This window comes from Halichoerus grypus, chromosome 11 (assembly GCF_964656455.1).
Source record: "Halichoerus grypus chromosome 11, mHalGry1.hap1.1, whole genome shotgun sequence".
Lineage (NCBI taxonomy): Eukaryota > Metazoa > Chordata > Mammalia > Carnivora > Phocidae > Halichoerus > Halichoerus grypus.
Window position 1 is genome coordinate 97,253,256 of NC_135722.1, and position 27,815 is coordinate 97,281,070.

Consider the following 27,815-nt stretch of genomic DNA (forward strand, 5'->3'; position numbering starts at 1 on the left):
TCGGTGAGACTGCGGATGGGGACTGTGCTTCTCATGGTGAGCACTGAGTCATGTGTAGAAGTGCTGAGTCACTGAGTCATACACCTGAAACTCACATCATATTGTATGTCAGCTATACACTAATAAAAAAAAAAAAGAAAATATAAAGGCAAGAAGTGGGAATCACATCAAAAAAAAAAAGATGGGCATCACATCGACTCACTTGGAGCACCCGTTTCATATTTATCTTCAAGTAAGTATAGCACATCATTAGAACAGTTTAAATTGTCTCATAAATTATTTTACTCTCAAAGAAAGCACTGGGGTTTATGTCCTGCCAAAGGCACTCAGTGATGAATATTCTTATCAGGTAGACTGGCGTTATTGGGGGGATTTTATCTAATGCCATGTTTTCTCCTATATTCCCCAAATTAAAACACAAAAATAGGCAATGAATTATACCAAATTAAATAGTCGCGATAGACTAAGTCAGCAGAGGAAAAATACAGGTACAAAACCCTAAACCAAAAGGCAGAAACGGAAATAGAGTTCTGTTACTTAGTTTTATACCTTGGTGGCCTGATGCTGCCTTCCACAAACGTGACAGAACTTGCAGCGGCGACAACACCAGTTCTCCAGCTGGTCCTCCAGGGGGCGCTCGTTCTCCTCTAAACAAAACTTGTGGAAGGGCTCACAACAGACTTGGCAATACACAAACTAGGGTAAGAGGGGAACACAGAGGTTGTCAAATAACATGTAGAGATCAACCAAATGCTATTTACAGACCTCAGGCTTTAGGAGTCCAATGGTGTGTGCATATATATACATATATATATTTTTTAATTTAATACATAATCATTTTACAATGACTATGTAAAAAAAAAAAAAAAAAGCACAAGATTAGGCACTGAGGGGACGCAGGGGCCTAAAGTAATAATGGTAGAATTTAAAAAGTAACAAGATAAATATAATCCCAGATTTACCAGAATGCGTTAAGTGCCTAAGGCAAGGTACAAGCAAGAGCTATGGGAAGGGGGAAAGAGGGAGGATTTTAAAGGCTTCCTACAAAACTAAAGACAGTTGTAAGCTCTGGTTTGTCCTTTCCATCTCTAATTGTAGAAATGTTATTTTCATGTAAGGAGTTTTTAAAAATTTGAATGAGGATGACCCAGACTCTTCTTTTGCCATAGCAGAATTATTGGGACAACTGATCAAACCTAAATAAGGTTTATAGATTAGATAACAATATACCACTGTTAATTTCCGGACTTTGACAACTATACCATGACTGTATGAGAGAATGTCCTTGGTTTTAGGAAATACATACTAAAATATTTAGACATAAAAGGACACGTCTGCAACTTCCAAATTTTTAGAAAAAATGTGTTATATATAAAATGTATGTACATATTTTCTCACTTTGTAAAATACAGATACACAAAGAGAAAAGGATAAAGCAAAAATATGAACATTTGGGCAATCTGGGTGAAGGGTATATGGGAATTCTTTGTACTACTCTCATAACTTTTCTGCAAATCTGAAATGATGTCAACATAAAAGGTTTTTAAAAATTCGAGGGGCGCCTGGGTGGCTCAGTTGGTTAAGCGTCTGCCTTCAGCTCAGGTCATGATCTCAGGGTCCTGGGATCAAGTCCTGCATCGGGCTCCCTGCTCAGCGGGGAGTCTGCTTCTCCCTCTGCCTGCCGCTCCCCCTGCTTGTGCTCTCTCTCTGTCAAATAAATAAATAAAATCTTAAAAAAAACCAAAACTCGAATGTCTGGGGATCCACAGGTGGCGCGGTTGGTTAAGCATCTGACTCCTGGTTTTGGCTCAGGTTGTGATCTCACAACCGCGCATCAGGCTCTGCATTCCATGCGGAGTCTGCTTGAGATTCTCTCTCTCCCTCTCCCACTGCCCCTCCCCACAGGGTGCTCTCTCTGTCTAAAATAAATAAATAAATCTTTAAAAAAACAACAACAAACAAACCTCGAATGTCAGAATTCATCAAACACTAGTTATGCTTTGGTAGGAGTATAATGCAGGCAGTGAGCTATTCATTCTCTAGTTCAGTTTTTAGGAATCCTGTGGGATTGCTGTGCACAACTACTCAATTTAAATTAAAGCAATTATACTCTGAAAAAAACCCCATTTTATCACGGAAGTTGAAGGACTGGTGCTACAAGTTATTCCTGTGAGCAGCATATGTGTGGACGTAAAACATTACGTGCAAAAGAGATACAATAAACCCCTGACACTTAAAACCTGAATATTCTTAGTCTCAGTAGTATCTAAAGCAGCCGCACCACTTAGAACAATATTATTGTTCATAATAGGCACAAAAATATTTGCTTAATGAACGAATACCAGACAATAATCTGTAATTTTGCTACTGTATAATTTAACATAGCAAGTGGGCAGGACTGAATCTCTTAACTAGTGAGTCTCCCTGATTGCTCAATATGTACATTATAATCTGGCCTTGGAATTTCTTCATGACCTTAAAATACATGTGATAAAATAATAAGCTAAGGAGGTATTCTAGAATTGAGAATTGTATGGATGACAAACTACTGCTTCCTATTTAAAATTGTGCTTTGCATTGTAAAGGTGGCAAATACGCACTGCAAAAGACTCAAAAGGATAAAGAAAAATAAAGAGAAAACAAGGCACCCATAATCCAATCACACTTTTAAGATTTTGGTGTAAATCCTTCCACAGTTCTTTCTGCATGTATATATATATTTTTGAAGATTTTTTATTTATTTATTTGACAGAGGGAGACACAGCGAGAGAGGGAACACAAGCAGGGGGAGTGGGAGAGGGAGAAGCAGGCTTCCCGCGGAGCACGGAGCCCTATGCAGGGCTCGATCCCAGGACCCTGGGATCATGACCTGAGCCAAAGTCAGGCGCTTAACGACTGAGCCACCCAGGCGCCCCTGCATATATATATATTTTAAAACAATGTCCAAACCAAAATGGGATCACGCTTTACATACTACTTTGTAATCTGCTCTTTTATTAACTCAGTGACGTGTCATGGACACCTTCCCATGTCAATATCAATCTATATTACTATCTAGGACTTCATATTGGCCCTTATATGCATGTCCTATGATTAAAGACTCCCGCCCCTTATTGACAAACTTTTGGTTGTTTCCTATTATTTGTTATCATAAGCAGTACTGAAATAAACCCTTCTGGTTATTATATAGAGAGAAAAGGGTTTATTACATATATATGTGTACTGCACACACACATATATACACACATACCTATGCATATAGCTATTTGCTGTTTCTCTAATTATATCCTTAGGATAAATACCTGGAGTGCCACTGCTGGGTTAGACAGTATGTTCATTTTAAAAATAAATACGTATTTCTGAACAATCTCCTCAGAAAGAAAGATTGCAACTAAGTCAGATTCCACCAACAGGAAGTCCCTATTTCCACATGCTCTTTTTCCCCCCACATGACTTTTTAAAAAAGATTTTATTTATTTTTAAGATTTTATTAATTTATTTTTTGAGAAGGGGGGCAGGAGAGGGAGAGAGAGAATCTCCAGCAGACTTGGAGCTGATGGGAGCTCGATCTCACAACCCTGAGATCATGACCTGAGCCAAAATCAAGAGTCAGACGCTTAACCGACTGAGCCATCCTGGTGCCTCTAAAGATTTTATTTTTTTAAGTAATCTCTATAGCTAACGTGGGGCTCGAACTCACAACCCCCAAAATCAAGAGTCGTGTGCTCCACCAACTTAGCCAGCCAGGCACCCCTTCCCACGTTATCTTTTTTTTTTAAGATTTTATTTATTTATTTGACAGAGAGAGACAGCGAGAGAGGGAACACAAGCAGGGGGAGTGGGAGAGGGAGAAATAGGCTTCCTGCTGAGCAGGGAGCCCGATGTGGGGCTCAATCCCAGGACCCTGGGATCACGACCTGAGCCGAAGGCAGACGCTTAACAACTGAGCCACCCAGGCGCCCCCCACATGATCTTCTTAATCATGCTTTAACGTCCAATTTTTGGTCCTCAGAAGGCTTTGCCCCTGCCCACCATGTTTTTATTTCTCATTTTGTGAATTACATATTCCTGTCCGTAGCCTATTTTTTTTACTGGGTGTTGTTCCTTTTTCTTATTAATTGCTAAGAGCTCTTTGTAGACAAGGGGATTTTGATAATCAATATAAGATAGCCATCTCTTTTTCCAGAAGTGCGCTATATCATCTTTGCCATGTTTGGACATTTGGCAGAACTATCAGAACTCTAATAAAAAGAGTGCATTTAAGACATGAGACCATTAATCCTTTCACACTCAATAATTTTGCTCCTCTACTAAGCAGCAGATTCCTTCATGAAATCTCTAAAAAACTTGTAAAGCATTTCATTAGCTGGACAGTAGGGGCGCCCAGCTGGCTCAGTCGGTGGAGACTGAGACTCTTGCTGTCTGGGTTGTGAGTTCGAGCCCCACGTTGGGCGTAAATATTACTTTAAAAAAACAAATCAAAAATAAAGAGGGGACAGTACCTGCTACATACCAACAAGACAGAAGAAATGATTTCTTTCATCACAGCAAAATCATCTACCATTCAACTGTCTGGGGTACCAAGAAGCAGCTTCTCTTACCTCCACGTGCCCACTGCTGGCACAGAGAAAGCAAACCACTCTGGGTGTTATAGGAACAGAGGTCAAGATTCCTAAGCCTCCCATCTCCCACACATTTTCTGCTTCACAATCCTCCTGTAGAGAGAGAGACGGATCATTTATGAAAGCGTTCCAGTGACACACAGCTTTGGATCGAGAGCAAGGCCAGCAAGCATAAAATCAGAGTGACATCAGAGTGGCAAGAAGACTTCGTTTCGGTGGGTTCAAGAACAACCTGCTACTTTAAAAAATTTTCATCTCAGACACAAACTGTTAAAATGCTCACCTACTGGTTTAATTCATGTTAACGAGAACGCAAAGATATCCCGGGAGTGACTTTTCCTTAGAGTTTTGCTGATTCAAGCAATCATCATGGTTGGAGAATTCCCACGTGAAAGAATTATTTCCTCAGACGCTGTTCTCATCCGAATGCACTTTCTTGCTCAGGCTGATGCCTGTGTTCGTTCGTCAGCTCGTAAATGGTGACCTCACGACACTGACCAGAGTTCTCTCACACCTGAACCCACCTGCCAATGGTAGTTCTTATTCCCTGACTGGGTGCTGAATTCCCCCTCTTTCATCAACACCTTGGATAACATCATTTTTCTGATCTGAAGTCCATGACGCTCGACATACTACATGGTCACAAAATGCTTTTACCTTAAAGTCCACTCTGATCCTGTGGACTCCATCTGCTGGGATTTTTTGCTTCGAACTATTGCCATTGGAGAGAGTGCTGAGGATGTTCAAAGTGCCTGTGTTCTCCTGCTTACTGACTGGAGGTGGCTTTTCCTACAGAGACAGAAGATGGATAAAGAAAAAAACCACATCCCACTTGCCTTCACTTTTGCAACAGGTAACGACGCAAACAAAAAATCTTATTAACAGCTCTGGAGAACACGTTTCCAACACAAGTATTCCACAGACACAGAGAGTTGATCTTCAGATTCTTTTTTCCATGGGGGCTTTTATGTATGTATCACAGCCCCAGGAGAATCCCAAGAGAGTCCCAGGACTCTCCCTCCTGTGGGTTTTTGTCTTGCTTCTTCGTGGTCCACGAGGTCAGCTGCGGTTGTTGGCACAACGAAACCAAAGGGACAGCATGGGAGCAGGTTATTCTGCCATTTTTCTAGATCTTTAAGTTGCACATCCAATCTGGGGCTGATCATTCTACTCTTGTTTAACTGGTCTAGGATGGTCACAATAGTATTCGCAGCTCTGGGACCATTAATGATTTCAACTCACCAGTGTAACCATGCTTTATCACCACAGTCAGAAGCCAGACAATGACCTTGGAGCAAGGCTTAATAAGACCCTGGCATCTGCCTCTCTTTGGCATTGTTGATGCCTCAGCCAGGACGCTCATGCACCACCATTATGGTGGCACAGAGAGACGGCAGAAAGAGCCAGAAGATTCTTTCTTTTAACAATTTATTTATTTGAGAGAGAGAGAGCACGCGAGTGCGACACACGTGCGCAGGGAGAGGGGCAGAGGGAGACGTGGAGGGAGACTCTGTGCTGCCCAATGCGGGGCTTGATCCCACGACCCTGAGATCACAACCGGAGCAGAAATCAAGAGTCGGATGCTCAACCAACTGAGACACCCAGGCGCCCCGAGCCAGAAGATTCTTAAAGACCTCTCTCTCTCCACATAAAAACATAGTGGACACAGAGAAGGGTGATGGCTATAGACAAATATCGCTAAAGGACGTCGAGGGCAAAAACAATCACAGTAAGCGGCCTGCGGCATCAGCCTAAGCACGGAAGGCCACAGAGAAGGGGAAAGACAAAAAACAAGACGAGCTAAAGCCTAAACCTGCTTTGTTCATTTTAAGGAAGTCCACGGCCATCTGCAGAGAAGCAGATACGCAGTTTCCTTCACTCAATCACGTAAATGTCAAGGATAAGACTATGTCTTATGAATGCAACACATCCCTGAGCAATGGCAGAGAAACAAATCTCTCCTCACCTTTTCTTTTGGTTTTTGTTTTACAGGAATACTTGGGCGAGGAGCCACTTTTTTCTGCTTGCTTTGCTCTGGACCTAAAGAATTCAAAATAAATTGCAATCAGACACCACTAAACTCAGAGCTCGTGCTAAACAGCAAGGACCACCTCAGGACTAACTGGCCTGTGAAGAAAGGGGCATTAGAAAACACAAAAACCAACTTAAACTCTAGGCTTTACACAGGAAATTAAGACAATACCTCCAACTTAACTGGTTTTTTGCTTCTATTTATTATTATATAAATAGCTTAAAAGAAAGCTAATTTTCCTTAACTAAAAGCTTAAAAATATACATTTCGGGTTTCCAAATGCTGTTTAAGACATCGGTGTTCTTTGCTGGTACTTCTGATTCCGCAACTCCTTCTTGCCTTCCTCACTCACCTGATTCTGGTGGTGGAGGCTGCTTTTTCTTGGGCTCACTAGGAGTGGTCTTGGGAACTTCTTTTCTCGGTGGTGCTGTGCTCGGTGGCTGTGGAGGGGTGACTGGCACTGGCTGGGAGGCCTGCTTGCTGGACTTCCTGGAAGCTGGAGTGGTAACTTGTTTGGATTCAGGAACTGGGGTGGAGGCGTTCCCTTCTTCGCTCTTTTCCTCGATGGGCTTTCGAGGCGGAGGTTCACTATTGCTTTTCTTGGGGGCAGGGTCCTCTCTTGCTGATGGGACAGGTTTCTGACCAGAGTCCACCACGCTCTTCCCAACATTGCTCTCCTTGCTCTCTTTCTTTTCGCTGGTTTTAGACTTTTTCTCTTTCTTTTTCACAGCTAGGGGGAAAAAGACCAAGATGATTTATCTATAAGTGAGAAAAACTTTCTTTAAGACAGAAGCAGAGGAATGTAACACTATCTTATTCACAGTGCCCTGCGCTGAAGTCGACACTGGAAAGAGCAAGTTGGTCAGGTGAGACAGGTACACTTGTGTTGCTCTCGGAAACAGAATGGACTGGAATTGTTACAGGAATTTAAAAATTTTTTTTGATTACGGAAAATTTCAAAGTGAAGGGAATAGTAAAATGAACCCTCATATAACTACCACCCAGCTTCCACAACCACCAACTGGCTGGGAAAAGCAGTTAAACAAACAAACAAATGAACAACCAGCATTCTCCTGACACTAGATGTACGTGACTACGTGGTATTACGGCAGGAAACATCTGGGAAAAATCTTTTTACAACGCTACCTTTTGCTTGCTTCTGAAGGTAGGCTTTGGAAGGCATCCATTGTAGATTCTGACATTTTCTCATCCTAGGATAACAAGGGATACCATACAGTAAACTACATTTAGAAGAAAAGCCACTGAAACAAGTGTTAATTGGTCTGCAAGAATCAGTGAACCTTTACTAGGGTTCATTTTGAGAGCTGAAAAAAGTACTCAGATTCAATCTGAGCCTCTGAATGCTTCGATCAGCAATTTTACCTACCTTTAGGGTCTAAAAGGAATAAATATCAAATTATTTTTGAAATGGGACTCAAATTTCTTATAACCCAGTACTAACTAGCACCACACACAAAATGATCAGCTGGTGTTTTACAGTCAAATCGGTTCTGCTCCCTTATGATTAACATTCATATAGTAATCTGAATAAAAAATGGACTAAAATTAACCAACAAGTCCTTTGTCTGACACTACAATGCTACAGGTCTATCTCAGGGCTTTGATACATAGTTCACCCCTCAATTTAATGAAACTAAAACTTACTTTGAAATCTAAAACTGAGCTAAATACATTTCAACCCCTAAATTATAGTGCAGGTTTATCTTGCAATCATGTACCTTTCTGCTGATCAGTGATTTGTCTCACTTCCTCCCACTAATGGGACTGAGACAAGATTCTTGCTTAAGGCCAGACTAAATGAAAGCACAAAACTACTTACTGTCTCCTGGAAACTATCTCCCCTGAACTAATTTCTCCCAGCCACATTTTCTATAAATCACTTTCATGTTACCATTCATTCAGCAAATACCTATTGCTAATATCTACTCCTTGTGCCAGGCACTTTATGAGATGCTCAGTCACTAAAATTTGTTTGTGCAACTTGCTTGATCCATTTAAAACAAATTATGCCAAAGAGCAGAAAGTGAATCCACAAACTGACTTAAAAAAGGGAGAAAAGATCAAGTAATCAGGGGCGCCTGGGTGGCTCAGTTGTTAAGCGTCTGCCTTCAGCTCAGGTCATGATCCCGGGGTCCTGGGATCGAGCCCCGCATTGGCCTCCCTGCTCTGTGGGAGGCCTGCTTCTCCCTCTCCCACTCCCTCTGCTTGTGTTCCCTCTCTCACTGTGTCTCTCTCTGTCAAATAAATAAAATCTTTAAAAAAAAAAAAAAAGATCAAGTAATCAAAACTTTCAGATCAAAAACTCCACTTGCATGAAAATATTCTGGGAGTTAGAAAGCCAAGGGTCTCAGACTAAGATATCACCACTTTTTCCTCAATGCCATAAAGGTAATTTCAGTTGACCTGAAAAATTATAATACAAATAGATATTATAATATATAGTTAAATTAAATATAAATTATAGCTCAATTATATGTGAATTTACATATGCATGTGACTTATATATATAACTTATATAATATATAAAATATAAATATATAAATTTGTCAGTTTTTACGTGGAAGGCCTCCATAGCTACACTGATATGGTAGCCACTAGGCACATGTGGCCATTTAAATTTAATTAATTGAAATGCAATGCAATTAAATATGTAGTTCCTCGGTCACACTAACCACCCTGCCAGTGTTCTACAGCCACGTTCGGCTAATGGCTACCACACGAACTGAGCAGACAGAGAATCTTTCCACCGCTGCAGGACTTTCTACTACACAGCACTGCCCTGAGTATTTCTTATTTCAGGACAGCCCAATCCTGGCCACATCACAAAATCCAACTCTGCAACGAACCTTGCACCTCAAGGAGACTCAACACAACCACACTCAGGTTTCTGATGCATCCCTGTGACAGACCAGGCATAAACACAACCTCCACGGCTGAGAGGTCAACACCTCAGAGTAAGACACCCACTCACTTGCAGCACTGCTTCTTTATATTTCGGCCACCAAACTTGGGTTTGTCTAAGCAATTAGTACAAACACCACAGTCCTCAGGCACCTGGCAGCCGGGACACTGCCCACACCGCCTGGATCGTCGCCCTTTCTTTACTGGAGGTTCCTGAGGCGCCTTGTTTCTGGTAACGGGTTTAATTGGTTTGATGGGTGGAGCAAGAGGTTCAGCATCTTCTGAGCCAGCAATTGATGACTTGTCTGTTAAAGAAACGTGTCGTTAGTTCTGAGGGAGTATCTAATTCCTTCTTGGGAGCAGAGGCGGAATTCGTCAAAATCCGTTTATATCATTATATACATTCAAGCCTCATTTTAATTGGGACTCCAAACATGAAATAAGTCATAATAAAAATATTCATAGGCAGAAATCAGAGCCTGTTTTAAATAATTCTTTAAATGTTTTAAAACGCCTATAACTTGCAGCTTGATGAAAGCAGAAATCCGAACACTGAGAACAAAACACAGTCTAACCTAAAACCCGGAATGCGAATTGAATGCTTCTTAAGATTCTCTAAACCTCTACATTTTATATAAGCAGTCACCTAGCATTTAAGTCACCCAGCATCTAAAGGCAACCGTGAGAATGTGCCCCACAGACCTCCAACAACAGGGAACGAAGCTAACTGACCAACGGCCCCAACTGCTGTGCTCTGAAATCCAGTGGTACACCAAGCCCACACTTACCATGGGGGTTGCTCCTAGGTAGTGACTGAGCATGGCAGGGATACTAAGGCGGGCCTGTTCCTGGGAGACACAAAACTCCCCTGACAGTCAGCTTTTGCTCAAGGACTCCCCGACAGCCTTGCCAAACTCTCTGGGAAGACAGTCTGGGAAGATTCTGCCCAACCCTCCCTCCCTCTCTCTTTCCCTGGGGTCAGACTTGCAGAGCAGCCTGACCATTGTCCCAGCCTTCCCCAGCTCCCCCCCGATTTTCTCTCTCGGGCATTTCCTCTAGGGTAATCCTTGCACATTGAATACACCCTTGCCATTTGCTTTTTGGAGGACCCAGACTAACACACAGTGCTATGAAAAGCCTACTAGGTATCCCCAGAATGATCAGCAAACAAATCAAAAAATGTCTGCTCAGACTTCGAGGTTGACACCCCTGACCTACCATCATTCCCCATGGAAGACAAAATCTTCTCTCGTTCTTCCCATGGTAAGGCACTCAGGGTGGGCATGTCATCAGGAAACACAGCTCGTTTCCGGCCAAGGGCAACAGCAGCTCTTCTGCAGACATGTTTAATGCGGGGTCCTCGCACAGAGGTCTCTGACGAATCACTTTCTTGACCCTGAGTTAAGAGGCAAGTCAAAACAAACAACAGCAAGCATACATGTTGAAAATGTCATTAAATGAAGCCAAAGTACAGCTGGTAGGTCATTACAATCTAGAATCAACACATACAACTCTAGCTATTCCCAGCTGATAAGCCATGACAACCTACAGAAATCTACTAGTTCTGTATCCTAAAGTTGGCAGCCAAAAGGGGGGCGGGGCAGGGCTTTTAATCAAAAAACAGAAATCAACTAAATTTCTATTCCCCATTATACTACTGCTTTAAAACTCCCCTCAAAACTCAAGCTGCCAGTCTACGTTATCCAAAGTTTGGCCTGGAGTTAACAGGGCTTATCTAATCACAGGCTATTTCTTCTATTTCCCTGATCAACAGAGAAGTAGGGGAAACAACTTATAAATGTAAGCATGAAAGGCCACAGATCTGCACAGAAGCGTCTTGCATTTTATTTTTTATTTCAAATTAAGTCTCTTTTTATTTTTTTAATTTTTTTATTTTTAAAGATTTCATTTATTTATTTGACAGAGACACAGCGAGAGAGGGAACACAAGCAGGGGGAGTGGGAGAGGGAGAAGCAGGCTTCCCGCAGAGCAGGGAGCCCGATGTGGGGCTCGATCCCAGGACCCTGGGACCACGACCCGAACCGAAGGCAGACGCCTAACGACTGAGCCACCCAGGCGCCCCACCTCTCACATTTTAAAGAGCCACTGCTCCCATCACTAGGAGGCTAACCAAAATACGTCCAAAATGGTATCAGAAATAAATCCCATCATCCTCCTGCTAGAACTGTCAACTGGTAAAATTACTAAATGTAAATATGGCCCTAGGTTGAATAACATGAAAAACCTCAATGTGTGGTCATCTTAACCTAACTTGGTGTGTTGGCATAAATATGTATCTATTACATGGCAATTTTAAAAAAGAACCTAAAGATCCATGGGTTTTCTCAGAAAAGGCCAGTGCCTAGCTACCTTTGTAAAAAGAAAAAAAAAAAAAGCTGTTCTTTGTAAAATTTGTCATCATCTTAATGAACTGAATCCTACAGCTTTTCTGCCTGCAACTTAAGGCTAAGGGCTTCTCATCTGTGTTCTGCAAATACCTATCATCTATTGCTCTAATCACTCACTGCTCAGAGGAAGAGAAGCCCCCCCACCCCATTTTCTTTGGTAAATAATAGTAAAACAATGTGACTACAAAAATGCACCGTCAACATTAGGTCACAGATTCCACTACACCAAACCCATGAAGTACAAACTACCTTTCAGTCTTAAGTCACCACCTTCCTGTGCATCACAGTCCAGTGATCCACCGTTCCTCTCAAATGTGTCTCATACTTTTTCATCTCTACCCACACTGTGCCCTCTGTTTAGAATGTCCTCCCCTATGGCACCTGGGTGGCTCAGTCAGTTAGGCGTCTGACTCTTGATTTCAGCTCAGGTCATGATCTCAGGGTGTGAGATCGAGCCCCGAGTTGGGTTCTGCGCTGGGCGTGGAGCCTGCTTGAGATTCTCTCTCTCTCTCCCTTTGCCCCTCCCCCCACCACCTGCTTGCCCTGGCGTGAGGGCACGCGCGCTCTCTCTTAAAAAAAGAGAAGAGGAAGAATGTTCTCCCCTGTCATTTCCTACCTATCAAAATCCTACCAGTCCTTGAAGGGCCGCTGCAAATGCCACCACTTCCCCTGCCCTTCTCCTGATTCCCAGAACTAGACGTCACTGAAACACTTCACCGAAAACTCACTCACAGAAGAGGCTCGATAAACTATTGAGTTTAACAGGCAAGATGGAAAAGAGTACCTGTGCTTTGGGCTGGTCGGTTTGTTTAAGACTCTTACTCTTCTCAATCTTGCAGAGCTGGGCTTTGGCCTTTTTTAGGAGGCTGGCAACCCTCTTGTCCGTCATAGGAAGCTTGTCTGCCTGAGCCAACATGGAGCCTATGGAGGAAGTGGAATGTTTAACAGTGCTAGATGAAGGAGTGGAAAGGCAGAGGGTTTTCTCCTTCTCCAGGGATGGGGCAGTTGGGCCGAGGTCCAAGTTGTTTTTTTCCAGATTTCCTCTCCCTTTCTTTATAAGTATTTTGGTTTTGACAGCTGTTGTATCCCCAAGAGTCACAGAAGCAATATCAGTCCCAGAATCAAGTGATGAAGACTTCTTCCGCCCTGTTGCTTTTTTGGCAGAAGATGAAGTGGCAACATCTTCACCGACAACCTTGTCTTTGGAAACCCTACCCACAGGATACAAAGCAGAACTACTCTGAATTTCTGATCCCTTTTTCCTTTTCTCTTTCCTTGACTCCCGCTTATTCTCTTTTTCTCTCTCCCGGTCTCTCTCTCTACTCTTGTCCTTCTCCACGCTCTTGTCAGCATCTCGATCTTTGGACAGCTCCTCAGGGGCCTTGTCTTTATTTCTCCCTCTTTCAGTCTGAGAGCCTGGGGTAAACCAAGGGAAGAGAGGAGTGGGGCTGCCGGATGAAAACGGCTCTGCTGGAGCGCTAGCCTGCTTCCTCGGTCTCTGGCTTTTCTCTGCAGATTCCCCAGACTGAGTCAGGGAATGAGAAGGAAAAGTAAAAGTCGGGTTTAAGGCACTAGTGGCAAGAGGACTAACAGATATGCTTAACGAGGAAGAGACAGAAGACGGCGGGGTGAGAGGTGACAGCTCAGCAGTACTAAGCCTTCCACTTCTTGTCCTCATGGAGTGAGAAGGAGATCTTGGTTCAGATCGAATAGGGCTAAAGACTTTTCTTTTCCTTTTTCTGTTGGATACTCCTGAAGAAGATGTTCCAGCAGAAGTTCGATTACTAGGCAAGGTGACAGACTCAAATATTCTAGAGTGAGCCTCACTTGGAGTAAATCTCGGAGCTCTCAGAAGAGGGCTCCTCTTGTGCATATCGAACCTTGTTCCCGAGTGGAGTGGTGAAAACAATCGGGCTGAAGCAGCAGCACCGGATGTAGAAAAACCGGACGCGAAGCCAACATCCTCAGGAGTTAGTGGAGGGGGTCGGAAATTATCAAATATTGGTTTGCGAATAAGACCTTCTTTGGCATACTTTGCTGAGGAAAAGTATTGTGGCTCTGACCTAGAATGCTTTAAAGAAGTCCACCTAAACGTCGGTTCTCGCAAAATAGACTTGCGCTTCCCTTGCATGGGAGCAGCAGAAGCAGGCAAAAATGGTGATGCTAAGGGGATCGTTGGAGGCATGAGCCAAGGTGTGTGGTCAGAGATGCTGGAGGCTGGCTGCAGCGGCGGGGGTGGAGTAAGCAGAGGTGGAGGAGGAGAGGAAGAGGGCTGCTGCTGGGGGGCACTTTGTAGAGTTGATAGCTTTTTAGTTGTTCTAGATCCAAAACTTCTCTCTGACACGGAATACCTTCTGCTTCTCCTATCATTACTATCGTTTTCTGGGGACTGGGAAATAGGCAGTGGAGTATGAACTTCGGGGGTCTCGCTCCGCTCTTCAGGAAGTACCTGAATCTCCTCAGAGGCCTGAGAATCTGTGGAGGTATCAACACTGGGGCTACTAGATCGGGAGGAGTCTGAAGACATTTGAGAGGAGTGCTGAGAAGCTGCACTTGATTTTTCAGAAGATCCACAGGACGTGGCACTGAATCTACTGTTCGGTGTAGACTCTAGTCGGGCAATTTTAATTGGAGGGTCATAATCCTCATCCTCTATAAACCGCCGCGGGGTTTTAATGATCCGTGAGGAGATGGCACTGACGACAGGCATAATGAACTGTCGAATATTTTTGACCTGTGTCTTCACCTTTCTTCCCTGCAGCTGAGCTGCTTCTTTCTCAATTTTCTTTTGAGCCCCCTTTTTTGCCCTCTGCAAGAGCTGCTTAGCAATTGTTGCATCTGTCCTTTTAGAAGAAGGAATAATCCTAACCGGCTTAATCCTTCGAGGGCTTTGTCTGACTACTGTCTTATCTTCTTTTGTGAGTGGAGGTGTTCCTTCCTTGTCCTTCCGGACCTTCTGGGGCTTTTCCGGTTCAGAGTTAATGAGGAGGCCTGAAGGGGTCTTTATCCTTTCTGTCGATGGAGGCCTTCCTCGCCGTCGGACAATCTGTACCCCCTTCCTTCCTATTTGAAGCTTCCCTGTCTTAAACTTAGACTTGAGAGGAGAGAGTTTACCTGCTCTTAATTTTTTAATCTTTGTGGCTTGTTGAAATGTAGCAGAAGGTGTCCGTTTAATCTTTTTCAAGCTATCTTCTTTGCTTCCCTTTGGTAGCTCTGAAATGTCCTTTCCGTGTGTTATTTTGATTTTTACTCCAGGGAAGGTGGGGGGTCTTCCTCTCTTCTTTTCTATGCTTTTAGAATCTTTCTTCTTGATCTTATCTCCAGATTTGGTCTCTGATTTATTTAGAGGGGAAAACACAGACGGATCTGAGAGGATAGCTGAATTTCGGTCAGAGCCACTTCTAGGTCTCCCGCGAGGCTTTCGAGGGCTAGTTTTAACTGTGTATAAAAATTAAACAATGAAGAGCATACATTTAGCTTTGTAGTTCAGGTCGTGACTAAGCTGAATATACTTTAGCACAAGCCATTTTGTACTGACCTCTACCTGGTCTAGTGAGTCACTTAAACATCTTAATTGGGCTTAGTTTCTTTTCACCAAAAACTTGCCTCAAAGAAACCAAGTAAATAACATTCCACCTACAACACCTAACTTTTGGGACAGAACTACTAAGATAATGATAACAGATTTTCAACCAAGCAATTAATATGCAAAACTGATTTTCCTACCATTTCAGGTGAGCGAGGGTTTTTTTTTTGAATTAAAAAAAAATAGGTTTACAAAAAAATCTGTGCCACCTTTTCCATAGCCTAGCCACGAAGATTAATATTTGAGAACATGTTCATAGTAAGCCATTCCATCTTTTCGGTGGAATTTTGGCTTTCACAAATTTGAACAAGGAGCTCTTCAATCGATAACATACCAACTTTTGTCAGGAAAGCACCTGGGCAGCTCAGCTTCCTATAGTTTCAGTCAGTTTTGTCAAAGTAAACTAAGAAAGCTTTATTGAATAGAAAAATGTTCATCCGTGAGACATCAGAATAAGATCACTGAACTCAATGGCATGTGAACTCCTCAGTGAAGTGACACGATGATGTGTCCATTAATCTACTCCCCTACTTACAGGTTCTTGAACTAGTTAGTCCCAGGTTACAAAAAAAATTTAACCCTAACTGACATCAAGAGCAAATCAACAATTTATTAAATCAGACTTCTTCTAGTCTAAATAAAGGGAATTTGCCCAATTTATAAATCAGCTCAATTTGCTACTTTTTCAAGAGACTTGAGAAAACAAGGCTGTTTTCTAAAATTCTTTGTATAAACCTGGATTTTCTAAATGGATTAAGAGTTTCCTGGTCTATCACATCTTCTCTTCCCTCATGACTTTCCAATGTCTGATATGACTCAACATTCTTCTGAGACTAAAACCTCCCCTAACAGGCATCAAAAGACATTTATGCCAGTATGATGAACATTTAAGACTATGGAACCAACTTCCTAACAGAACAGAAATCAACAAAGGTCTTACTCTTGAGCTTTCTAAATATAAATGTTTTTCTCACCAATTAACTTGAAACTTCCTTTAATACATTAAGGATTCATAAATCCATTCTCAATATATACTAATTACAACAAAAGTAATGGACTAGGAGACAGTAGGAAAACTAGGTTTCATTTCTTAAATAATGAAGCATACCCAGATGGTTTAAAAAACAAAAACAAGACAACATTCAAGGTAGACTGATAACCATTCAAGGAAAGGTTGTGAATTACTCCTACCCAGAAGTATATCACAAGATTCCTTATCATCATGCTAGACTTGAACCTGGCCACTCATAGGGCTTTATTAATCTGGAAAACCTCTTCTATCCAATTTTTAAAAGAATTTTTTGGTGGACAAGGAGGAAAACCAAAACAGAGAAGAGTCCAGCTCTGTTAATCACAACATACTCAGAGAACTCAAAAGTCAGTTATGAGTAACCGCATCATATATTTTCCCGGCCTCATTGTGTCATCTAGAAATGAAGGGTCGGACCGGAGGATCTCTAGAACCATGTTCCTATAGGAAGTTTTAGGATTCCATCGCGTCTTCAAGAGCACACGGCTACCATGTATGTGGCACAGACACTGAACACTACAGGCTAAGTCCTCCCAACTAGGATGGCAACACTCCCGCCATTTGGGAAAAAAGATACTGTCAACTTATATGTTTGAATTAGATTACCATACAAACATGATGACTCTTAAATGAAACCCAAATGCTAACAAACATCAAGAACTAAGTCGCTGTCAAAGAGCGAAACCACTAACGACATCATATTTAACTAGACTGTCCATCCAAATCAAAGCAAAGCAAACCAAAGAAGTCAGAATGGCAGCACAGATGGGAAATGGTTTCTTCCTCAGAAGATCCCTCTCTATACAGACTAGAATTCTGCAAGCCATTGCATGTTATTTCCACTGAGGACTGTCTCTCAGGAAACTTCTTGAAGTCTAGAATTTCAAGACATTCTAGATATTTTCTTGGTGAGAACAGTGACAAATATTGCTTAAAAATGGAAATACCCCCCTATCATTTTTATTTTCTTTATTTTAATATAGCCTTTCAAGGATCAGATAAAATAAATATTTTGTTTTTATTTTGTTTGTTTTGTTTTTGTTTTTATTTTATTTATTTTATTGACAATAGTAGACTACATTTCATCTGTAAAAAACAACGGTCAGATTATTCCCAAAGTTGTATATACTACCGTATCATTCAAAATCTATGAATCTGAGGATGCTCTGAGTAGGTTACCTTCAATTCAACTACCAGGTCTTTTAGTCATTCCATGGAAATTGACCACACACACACTCCCCATGCCCCCCACCTAGTTCCCAAAGAGAAGCATTATAAAGAATAAAGCATAAGCGGCCTGACAGAGAAGAGCCCCGTAAAGAGGTCTAGCTCACAAGCCATCTCTTACTTAGTGTGAGAGAAAGGGAAGGATGCAAGCCCCCCCCGCCCCCCAGTATTTAAGATCATCCTTTACATGCAAAGAAAGCAAGGGGAAGCCATGGTCTCTTAACAAACAAAAGGCACCATGCACTTAACTGGCCATACCTGAAGGAGACCTTGTGGGACTTCGTACTCGGACTTCTTCATCTGAGCCAAAACCTAAGAACTGCTCATCCTACAACAAAGGAAAATTATTTTAAAATCAGAAACAAAAACACAAGTGTGAACATATCCCAAAGAAATGCCCAGAGGAGACACAAATGAATTTGGAAAATCAGACTCTATATATTAATCATTATCATTTATATGGATAATATAAAACAAATAATATTGAAATAAATGGACCCAGTCATACAGCTTCATTACAGACAAATAGGAGCTGTGTAGTAATTGAACAATGCATTGAAATGTCATCTTTGGTGCATAGTACACAGGGGATAGTCCTTAATTTCAAACTATAGATACAGCCCAAAACAATTAAAGAACGGCTTTAATTCAAGTAAGCAAATCAGTACAATGGCAGAAATATACAGCCCCAATAATACAAACAAATCTTTTCAACAAGTAGGTAAGTTTACACACACATAAGGAATAACATAAACCATATCATAATCTCTTGTCTACTAAATATTAATAGAGACTGAAATTGCCATAATTGTCAGTTCCTTAACTCAGGAATTGACATTTAGATGTGATTTCTATACATTTGAGATCCAAAGATTCTCAACATGCATTTTATGGCATCAATTTAAAATGCCCTGTGATAAGAGACTTAATGGTGGGCAGCAGCATCTGTGAAAGGGATCATGAATTGACCGCATACAGGATGAAATAATGCATTCAAGAAGAACTTACGGAAGCATCTTACTCTCTGTTATACTTGGAAAAGGCAAAAGGCAAAAACTTCCCCTTACCTCTAACTTTTAACCTGCCCTTTGAAAAAAATCCTTAAGGATTTAACTTATTTTGACAAGTTCTCAAGAAAGGTGGTCTATTTAAACAAGCTGATTAACAGAAATTCACTGATTCAGAAACAGTTCTTTCCAGAAAGAGACAAGAGAGACAGAATTTCAAATCCCTGAAACAAAATCCACATACAACAAGAATAAAATAAGGATTGAGAGACAGATTTTCTTGAACCTCCAATTTATACTGATAAGCCTAGCCCCAAAATATGTTCCAACAATTAAAGCCCCAATTTTCCTCTCAAGAGCAAAGACCATATGCATATGGACAACATCTGTGGATTTTCTGAAAAGTTGTTTCCCCAGTTAGTGTAAAGCTAGAGTCAGGTGCTAATCTGTTCAACCACTTATTAATCAGGAATATATGAAAAGATACATGCAACCTTTTAGACAAATTAGCAGGTTCAGCTCTTAAATTTAAATGCTTTAAGAAGCAAAATGTTTGAATCCAAGATCTTGCAAACTACGCAACTGAGAGACAGTTCTTAGAATCTAAGGTTTTTGTTCTGAAGTTGCTAACATTATTAAAGCATTTAACTATTTAAGAAAAACCTGAAATTTTCCTCTTCAAAGGGATTTGTCTGAAAAGCACTATAATTCTAAGAATGTGTAAAACCTAAGTTTAAAGAATACAAGAGTAGGATGCTTTTTACAGTCCTTTCTCTCATCATTAAATTAAATTTAAATTCTTATTATGAACATTATTTGTGAATAAGAATAAATCTACCTCTTCATCTTAAAACAAGTTAGGACAACCTCATACATGTGGGGCTTAACCCCAAATAAATTTCTGGAATGACTTTCAGGGTTTACACTTGCAAACTACAACATTACAAAAAGAGAAGCCCAAACTCACAAGACCCAATTAATCCAAAAACCTGTCACAATAATGGAAATTCCATACTGTTAATTTTTTTTTTTTTAAGTAAGCTCTATGCCGAACATGGGACTTGAACTCATGAGCCCCAGATCAAGAGTCGCATGCTCTACCGGCTAAGCCAGCCAGGTGCCCCCATATTGTTAATTTTTTTAAATATACTTTTGGGCAGGAAAAAACGACATTTAAAATAGTAATCCTACAATGTACTTTGAGAAAAAAAGCAGGCAAAGAAAATAGCCCCGTGGTAAGCTGCCTCAAATGCTGAAGAAAAGCAAAATCAAAAACAACAAAAAAATGACAGTACCTTAGAATTTTAGAGGGGCCCAGTCCACCACTGGCAGGTCCGCACATGACATGACTGAGGACTCAGTTCTAGCACTTCCAGGCTATCTGATCTTAGACAAGTAACTTACTATTTTTTTTTTAAAGATTTTATTTATTTATTTGACAGAGAGAGACACAGCGAGAGAGGGAACACAAGCAGGGGGAGTGGGAGAGGGAGAAGCAGGCTTCCCGCAGAGCAGGGAGCCCAATGCGGGGCTCGATCCCAGGACCCCGGGATCATGACCTGAGCCGAAGGCAGACGCTTAACAACTGAGCCACCCAGGCGCCCCGTAACTTACTATTTTTATGTCTCAATGTCTTCGTTTACTGAAGTGTTGTAAGGAGTAAATGAAATAATTTATGTAAATTATGTAATTACATTATGTAAAATCACTCAGAAAATTGTAAGGCAACATCCATACTGTAGTTCTTATTATTGATGTGGTTTTAGAAACTGACTGGAGGGGCCAAATGACTTGCCTAAGATCATACAGTTAGTTACAAAGATTTCCTACCAAAATAGTTACAATTTAAAGTTATAAATATTTAAAGGAATCAAATAAATAATCTCCAGTACAAAATTTGCTATTCCTAACATGTAAGTTAACATGACGCCCATTTTCAGATCCTTGAAGTTTGATTTAACTCATTCTTTTCCTGCATTATCCTCATGGAACGACATGCTAATCTAGACACTTCACGGAAGACTCCTGGAGGTTTCCCAACACTACCCACGGACTAACTACACTGCTACATGCATGAATTTTATGCTCCCAGTGCTGCAGGGACAGAGTTCTAGCAACTATACACATAATAACTAACAGGTGAAGTATCCAACAGGTGAGGTAATGAAAGATTATTAATCCTTAAAAGAAATGGAAGCGATCCACCCTGCTATGTTCATCAGGCACCTGGTGAGGCACGATGCAATCCTAATTGCCACGCGCTCCAGAACAGAGTACTCCTGAGCTGTCAAGCGCTAACTGAACTAACTGCCAATGTTTAAATTTCACAAGTACTTTCCAACATGACAGAAAGTGTTAACTCTTTCCTTATGATCTCGCAGTTGGAATAAGAAAAGAATGAGTAGTCAAAAAAGACTCCACCTCCCCCAAGAACTTTCTTTTCACTTGAAATACAGGTTGACTTCTTCAAGCTTGCTTAAAAGTAACTACCCATTGCTTTAATAATCCAGTTAAGCCAAAAACAAAAGCCTGCATTGTTATGTTAAAGAGCTCTAACCTTCTGACTCTGAACTTCCAAGTAAGAGCCGTTAAAAAAAAAAAAAAGAATGAACGAACGAAAGAAATAGAAGGGAAGCCAAATCGAGAAAGTGCTGGGGACGAGCTGCTACAAGAGGGTGCTTGCTCCGTGGAAGTCCTTCCTGCCTCCCTCTCATCTCGCTGCCATCACCCCCTTTCACAGGTGGGGTTCCTGGAAGATGTCGTCAACAAGGTAACAGTGCTGGCCTCCCAAGGATTTAGACTTGCCTAAAAATCAAAAGGCTAAGACAAAATGTCTACCAAAAAGCCAACAAAGGGAGCTGCAATTAAATTCACGTTTGGCACTGTAGCGTAAGCCTGGACAGCCCTGAAGAGAGAAAGGACAGGAGACACCATGCTACACATGATCAAGTATTCCTGGGAACTGGGCCCAAACAGCCATACATCACACACACTTTTCCTTTCAATATGGCTTTCCCTGATGAGCACAGCATTCTAAAGACAGAGTACAGGGAAGAGCCATCAAACCGATGCCTTCTGAACAGTGATGTCCTTGGAGTCCAGACTGCCAAGATTTTAACACTTTCTTTCCTCCAAACATAGAAAAATATCCTTGCCAAGTGGAGCACGGTAAAATACTATTCTGTAATATTTAGCTTCCAGTGATCAAGAATGCAATGAACCTATCTAATGTCACTTCCTAAATGAAATCTAACTGTATAAATAATAAATGTGTAGAATGTCTGTCTTTATGACCCATACCCCTAACTCTAGGGTAACCAGTTATTTGAGAACTTCTGGCATACCTTTACCAGGTACACCTCTACTAAATTCTACTTTATAAGTACCTTAACATTTGAGGATTTTTATTTTAATGGAAGAATTTTAATTCTTTAGAGTCTGGTTCTATTTGTAAATGATGGGGCAACAGGAATATTTTTTTTTCCACAAGAGAACCTAAGTGAACCCAAAATAAGTATTCAGATAATAATGTTTACATATGAAATATAAAGAAGACATTTGAGAAAAATACATGAAATTCTGTGTTTCAAGGAATTATGTACTACCAAGCCAACTTTTCAAACAAAGCACTATTTCTTTTACTTCTTCATTCATTCAAAAACCATTTATATGCTTGCCATTTATATGCTATCTGCTCCAGATGCAAAGATAAGTAAGACATGATTCCTGCTCCCAAGAAGTATCTAAAGGCAGACAGGCAGGTGCATGATTTCATTCTTCCTTTCAAAAACCAACGCCAGTGAAGGATAAAATACTATGTAACTCGTATTCTGGAATAAAAAATTGGCTTACATCTTGGAACAGTTCATTCTTCCTTTTATATTAGTATTCGGTTCATAGAGAAACATTTAACAAATTTCAGAATCCTTCCAAAGGACGGCAATGTGCGTTTCCATCCCTCAGTACTGCAACTAGGCACCACTCCAGCATTAGCAATCAGAGTTTAGGTAATCGAGACCTAAGCCATCTGCACTGATTAGATGTGACACAGTTCCTAGTAACACCAGTGATCTGATAAACTTTCAACTGATCACCTCAACGCCTTTTCCTCCCTACCCCTAACTAAAATACATAGATTTTTAGTTCCTCCCTTAAATTCTTCCCAGTTTACCATAGTCAGAGCAAAAATCACTCACCTGGAGTTCTTCACCTCCCAGGCTAAGGTGGAGGTACCAAAGCTAATTTGAAAACTTTTCTATTAAATAAACAAGCTCAGACGCCTCCAGCCCTTCCAGATGAGTAAGGTCTAGGATAAGTCTGCTCACTTTCTTTTCTGGCAAGAGACTCATCTGCATATTCGGTCTCCAAAATGTTTAGTCTTAAGAGTCTGAATAATCAAATTTCTTCAACTACAAAGGTTTATCGGTGAATCAACTGAAGATTAACATCAATAACCACAGACAGTACAAAATCACCCCATACTCTAATTGTTCGAAATTCTTTGAAATTTGAAGCTTCTAAGTTTTGTTATCATCATATATGGCTTCATCATATGAGGAGGCCACAGGAGAACTAAGAAGATCATGAAGAGGGCGCCTGGGTGGCTCAGTCGGTTAAGCAACTGCCTTCGGCTCAGGTCATGATCCTGGAGTCCCGGGATCAAGTCCCACATCGGGCTCCCAGCTCAGCGGGGAGGCTGCTTCTCCCTCTGACCCTCTCCCCTCTCATGCTGTTTCTCTCTCTCTCTCAAATAAATAAATAAATAAATAAAATCTTAAAAAAAAAAAAGATCATGAAGAACAACCAGAGAAGATAAAGAAACTTCACAGAAGCGTACTGTGTATCTCAGTTCTAGTTAAAAAGGAGTAACACGGCTCCTTTGGGAGTTTATTCCAGTTAGCTATCACTTCTCCTGGCACATTTCCCTTTGTGTCTCCTGCTTCAAGCTCTAAAACAACAAGGTCTTGATGTTGCATTTTAAAGACATGTACACATAATTACTAGTACTTAATTAGCATAAGGGTTTTTTTTTAAAAATGTGCTTACATGTTTATTTCCTTCTCTAGAGTGTTCACTCTGAAGTTTACTCTGGAAAAGGTGTACACACACACACAATTAAGAGTACGAAAGAGACTGAATAAAGGGAGACCAGATAGCAGTATCTGGCACAAATTTGGCACTCAATAAATGTTTGTAAAATGAAAATAAAAGAAACACAATTGTTTATAAAACATTAAGTAGCTAAGTAGCTACTGTGGTAATAGCACTGTAGTAGAAAACACACTGGTGGACTTCAAAGAATTAGACAAAATGATTCTTCTTTTTAAGAATGCTGTGGGAGATGTACTCAGGCTAGCAGGACAGACTAAACCAATTCACTGATTGATTCATTCATTCAAATACGTAAGCCCATTTCTGGGTTAAGGGATGAGGACAGCTCATCTAAACATAACAGACAGCTTCTGCCTTCCAGGACCTGCTAGCCTGTTATGAATAGATGACGAGGGGCGCCTGGGTGGCTCAGTCAGTTAAAGCATCTGCCTTCAGCTCAGGTCATGGTCTCAGGGTCCTGGGATCGAGCCCCGCATCGGGATCCCTGCTCCTCGGGGAATCTGCTTTTCCCTCTCCCTCTGTGTGCTCTCTCTCTCTTTCAAATAAATAAATAAATAATCGTTTAAAAAAATAGATGATTAAGTTAATGGAATACAAGTGTGTTGCCTGCCATGCTGGAGGAATACATGTGCTAATGGAATGCATACGGCAGCACAGCAGAAAGACGAACACAATGAAGGAGAAAGGGTCAGGAAAGCCATTACAGAAAGGATGAAAACTTAATCTAACTTTTGAAGGATGAGAAATCAGGGTCAGGCAGAGAACAGTTCAAACAAAGGCACAGACGGACAAGAGTACACGGCGTGAAACAACAGTGTAGGACGGCTGAGGCCCCAGCTGATGTGGGAAAGGGGCGTAAGATGCTGAAGGGAGATAAAAAAGAGAGAGGCAGGTCATGAAAGGTGTTAAATGCCTTCACGAGTTTGAAGTTGATCTTCAGGGACGCGCGGGCCTCATCCCGAAGGCTCTACAGCTCGTCCACAATGCGTTCAGGCGGGCAGAGAGGCATGATTAGATTTATATTCTCTTTTGTTTTTTTTTTAAAGATTTTATTTATTTATTTGACACAGAGAGAGAGACAGCGAGAGAGGGAACACAAGTAGGGGGAGTGGGAGAGGGAGAAGCAGGCTTCCTGCTGAGCAGGGAGCCCGATGGGGGGCTCGATCCCAGGACCCTGGGATCATGACCTGAGCCGAAGGCAGACGCTTAATGACTGACCCACCCAGGCGCCCTAGATTTATATTTTCAAAAGATCACTATGACAGCAGTGGGTAAGCAGAGATTGCCTTTACAACCACAGGCAGGAAAAGTTGTAAAATGACAGCAGCAACACTGAGGATTGAGGGAAAAGGGCAGATTCCGCAGACAGGAAGCAAATGGACAAAGTTTTGATATGAAGGGTTAAGGCAATTGAAAGAATCAATAAAAACTTGCAGGTGTTTGGCCTAGGTTGATTAGGTTTGTGGCGATATTTACCAAGATTGGGATTACAGAAAGAAGAAAGGTTTATAGAAGTGGAAAGGGAGATCACTTCAGATATCTGAATTTCAAATGTCCATCCAAATTGTAAGATAGGATAATGATCTGGAGAAAACACATCTGATTCCATGAAAAAAATATATATATACACACACACATATGAATGATGAAACTGTACATATAAATGCAAGCAATCACCCAAGGACAGAATAATGAGAGAAAAGGAGGGTCAATGGCAGATGCCTATGGAATACCTACACTTAACAACATAAAGGTGAAAGCCAAGGACAGAGATGAAGATGGAATGGCCAAGAGGAAGGTCATGAGTGGTAGGCACACAATAGTCAAGGGAAGGAATATATAGCAAGGGATGGTCAAGTTGGGTAAGGGCCGAAACTCGTACAGTGGGAGAACAAAATTGGGGGGGTCACCCCTAACCTTAACACAGCCAACTTTAATGCAGTGTTAGAGGCAGGAGGAGCGAAACTGCAGTGGGTAGAGATGTGATTAGAAAGTGACAAAATGGGGGGCGCCTGGGTGGCTGTCAGTTGAGCCTCTGACTCTAGGTTTTGGCTCAGGTCGTGATCTCAGGGTTGTGAGATGAAGCCCCGCATCAGGCTGTGCTCAGCGGGGAGTCTGTTTGAGATTCTTTCCCTCTCCTCCCACCACCCCCGCCACTCACACAGGCATGCACACACTCTGTCTCTACAATAATTAAATAAATAAAATCTTTTTTTTTTTAAGATTTTATTTATTTATTTGACAGAGAGAGACACAGCGAGAGAGGGAACACAAGCAGTGGGAGTGGGAGAGGGAGAAACAGGCTTCCCGCTGAGCAGGGAGCCCGATGCGGGGCTGGAGCCCGATGCGGGGCTCGATCCCAGGACCCTGGGACCATGACCAGAGCTGAAGGCAGACGCTTAACGACTGAGCTACCCAGGCGCCCAAATAAATAAAATCTTAAAAAAAAAAAAGTGACAAAATGGAAATGAGTATAGCCTCGTCTTTTGAAAAAACTCAGTTATGTGGGAAACAAGAGATAGGGCACAAGGCAGGGAAAGACCAGCTTGGGAGGATTATTTCTTGAGTAGAATATGTTTATATGCCAAAGGGGAACATAGCAGCAGGAAAGAGACTGAAAATCCTCAAAAGCAAAGCGGCAATAAATGGAAAAAGCACTGGGAGGAGGCATCAGTCCTGGGAAGGAATGAATACAAAGCACAATGGAGGGAAATTCTCTTCTTTCAGGAAAAGGGTTAAGCAAGGATTTAGTCAAAGAAGTTCATGGGCGGGAGTAAGCTGAGAAATTTCTCTCAAAGTACAGGCAAAACTTCGTTTATATAGGCATCTGTCAGGTGAGAAACACAACAGATTTCTCCAGCTTCTCTCAAAGAGGCTTATAACCTACAAAAGTTTTTAAGAACAGAGTTCTGAAGGACATTTATCATGGACAATGGCTAATTAATAAATGGGATCGGGTGCCTGGGTAGCTCAGTCCGTTGGGCATCGGACTCTTGGCTTCAGCTGGGCTCATGATCTCATGGGTCGTGGGGTCGGCCCCTGCATGGGGCTCTGCGCTTGGTGGGGGGGTGGGGGATGGGGTCTGCTAGAATATTCTCTCCCTATGCCCCTCCCCCACTCACACACACATTCTCTCTCAAACAAATCAATTTCTTTTTTTTAAGATTTTATTTATTTATTTGACAGAGAGAGAGAGAGCAAAGGAGGGAACACAAGCAGGGGGAGTGGGAGAGGGAGAAACAGGCTTCCTGCTGAGCAGGGAGCCCGACGCAGGGCTCGATCCCAGAATCCTGGGACCATGACCAGAGCCGAAGGGAGACACTTAACGACTGAGCCACCCAGGTGCCCCTCAAATAAATAAGTCTTAAAAAACAAAGAGAATAAATGGAAGGGCACAATAATGGGGAGAAAATCAGATGTAAGCATTAGTAAAAACTGATCTGGTTGGAAAAGGGTAGCCACAGCAGGCTCAAGATAAGAGACCAATGAAGTATCAGAACCTTGTTAATTCTAGGACGGTATGGTCAAAGCTGATACAATGAACAGCAAGGAGCTACCACCACTGGTTCTCAGATGTAGAAAAGGCGTAACTCTGAAGTTTACTCTGGAAAAGGTGTACACACACACACAATTAAGAGTACGAAAGACGGGCGCCTGGGTGGCTCAGTCGTTAAGCGTCTGCCTTCGGCTCAGGTCATGATCCCAGGGTCCTGGGATCGAGTCCCACATCGGGCTCCCTGCTCGGCAGGAAGCCTGCTTCTCCCTCTCCCACTCCCCCTGCTTGTGTTCCTGCTCTCGCTGTGTCTCTCTCTGTCAAATAAATAAATAAAATCTTTAAAAAAAAAAAAAAAAAAAAAAAAAGAGTACGA

At 41.7% G+C, this 27,815-nt stretch overlaps 1 protein-coding gene across 4 annotated transcripts in view; it reads right to left on the reverse strand.

Annotated features, from left to right (window-relative positions):
* KMT2A (lysine methyltransferase 2A) overlaps positions 1–27,815 on the reverse strand; it is a 77,487-nt gene that overhangs the window by 31,886 nt on the left and 17,786 nt on the right. For all 4 annotated transcript variants that reach the window (XM_078058913.1, XM_078058911.1, XM_078058910.1 and 1 more), the window contains 10 exons: positions 18,086–18,155; positions 12,769–15,422; positions 10,795–10,972; positions 9,647–9,881; positions 7,801–7,865; positions 7,007–7,384; positions 6,589–6,662; positions 5,280–5,411; positions 4,602–4,715; positions 550–696 (listed from right to left, as the gene is read on the reverse strand). In XM_078058913.1, the coding sequence (XP_077915039.1) occupies positions 550–696; positions 4,602–4,715; positions 5,280–5,411; positions 6,589–6,662; positions 7,007–7,384; positions 7,801–7,865; positions 9,647–9,881; positions 10,795–10,972; positions 12,769–15,422; positions 18,086–18,155 (4,047 nt within the window). The remainder of the gene's footprint in view (positions 1–549; positions 697–4,601; positions 4,716–5,279; positions 5,412–6,588; positions 6,663–7,006; positions 7,385–7,800; positions 7,866–9,646; positions 9,882–10,794; positions 10,973–12,768; positions 15,423–18,085; positions 18,156–27,815) is intronic.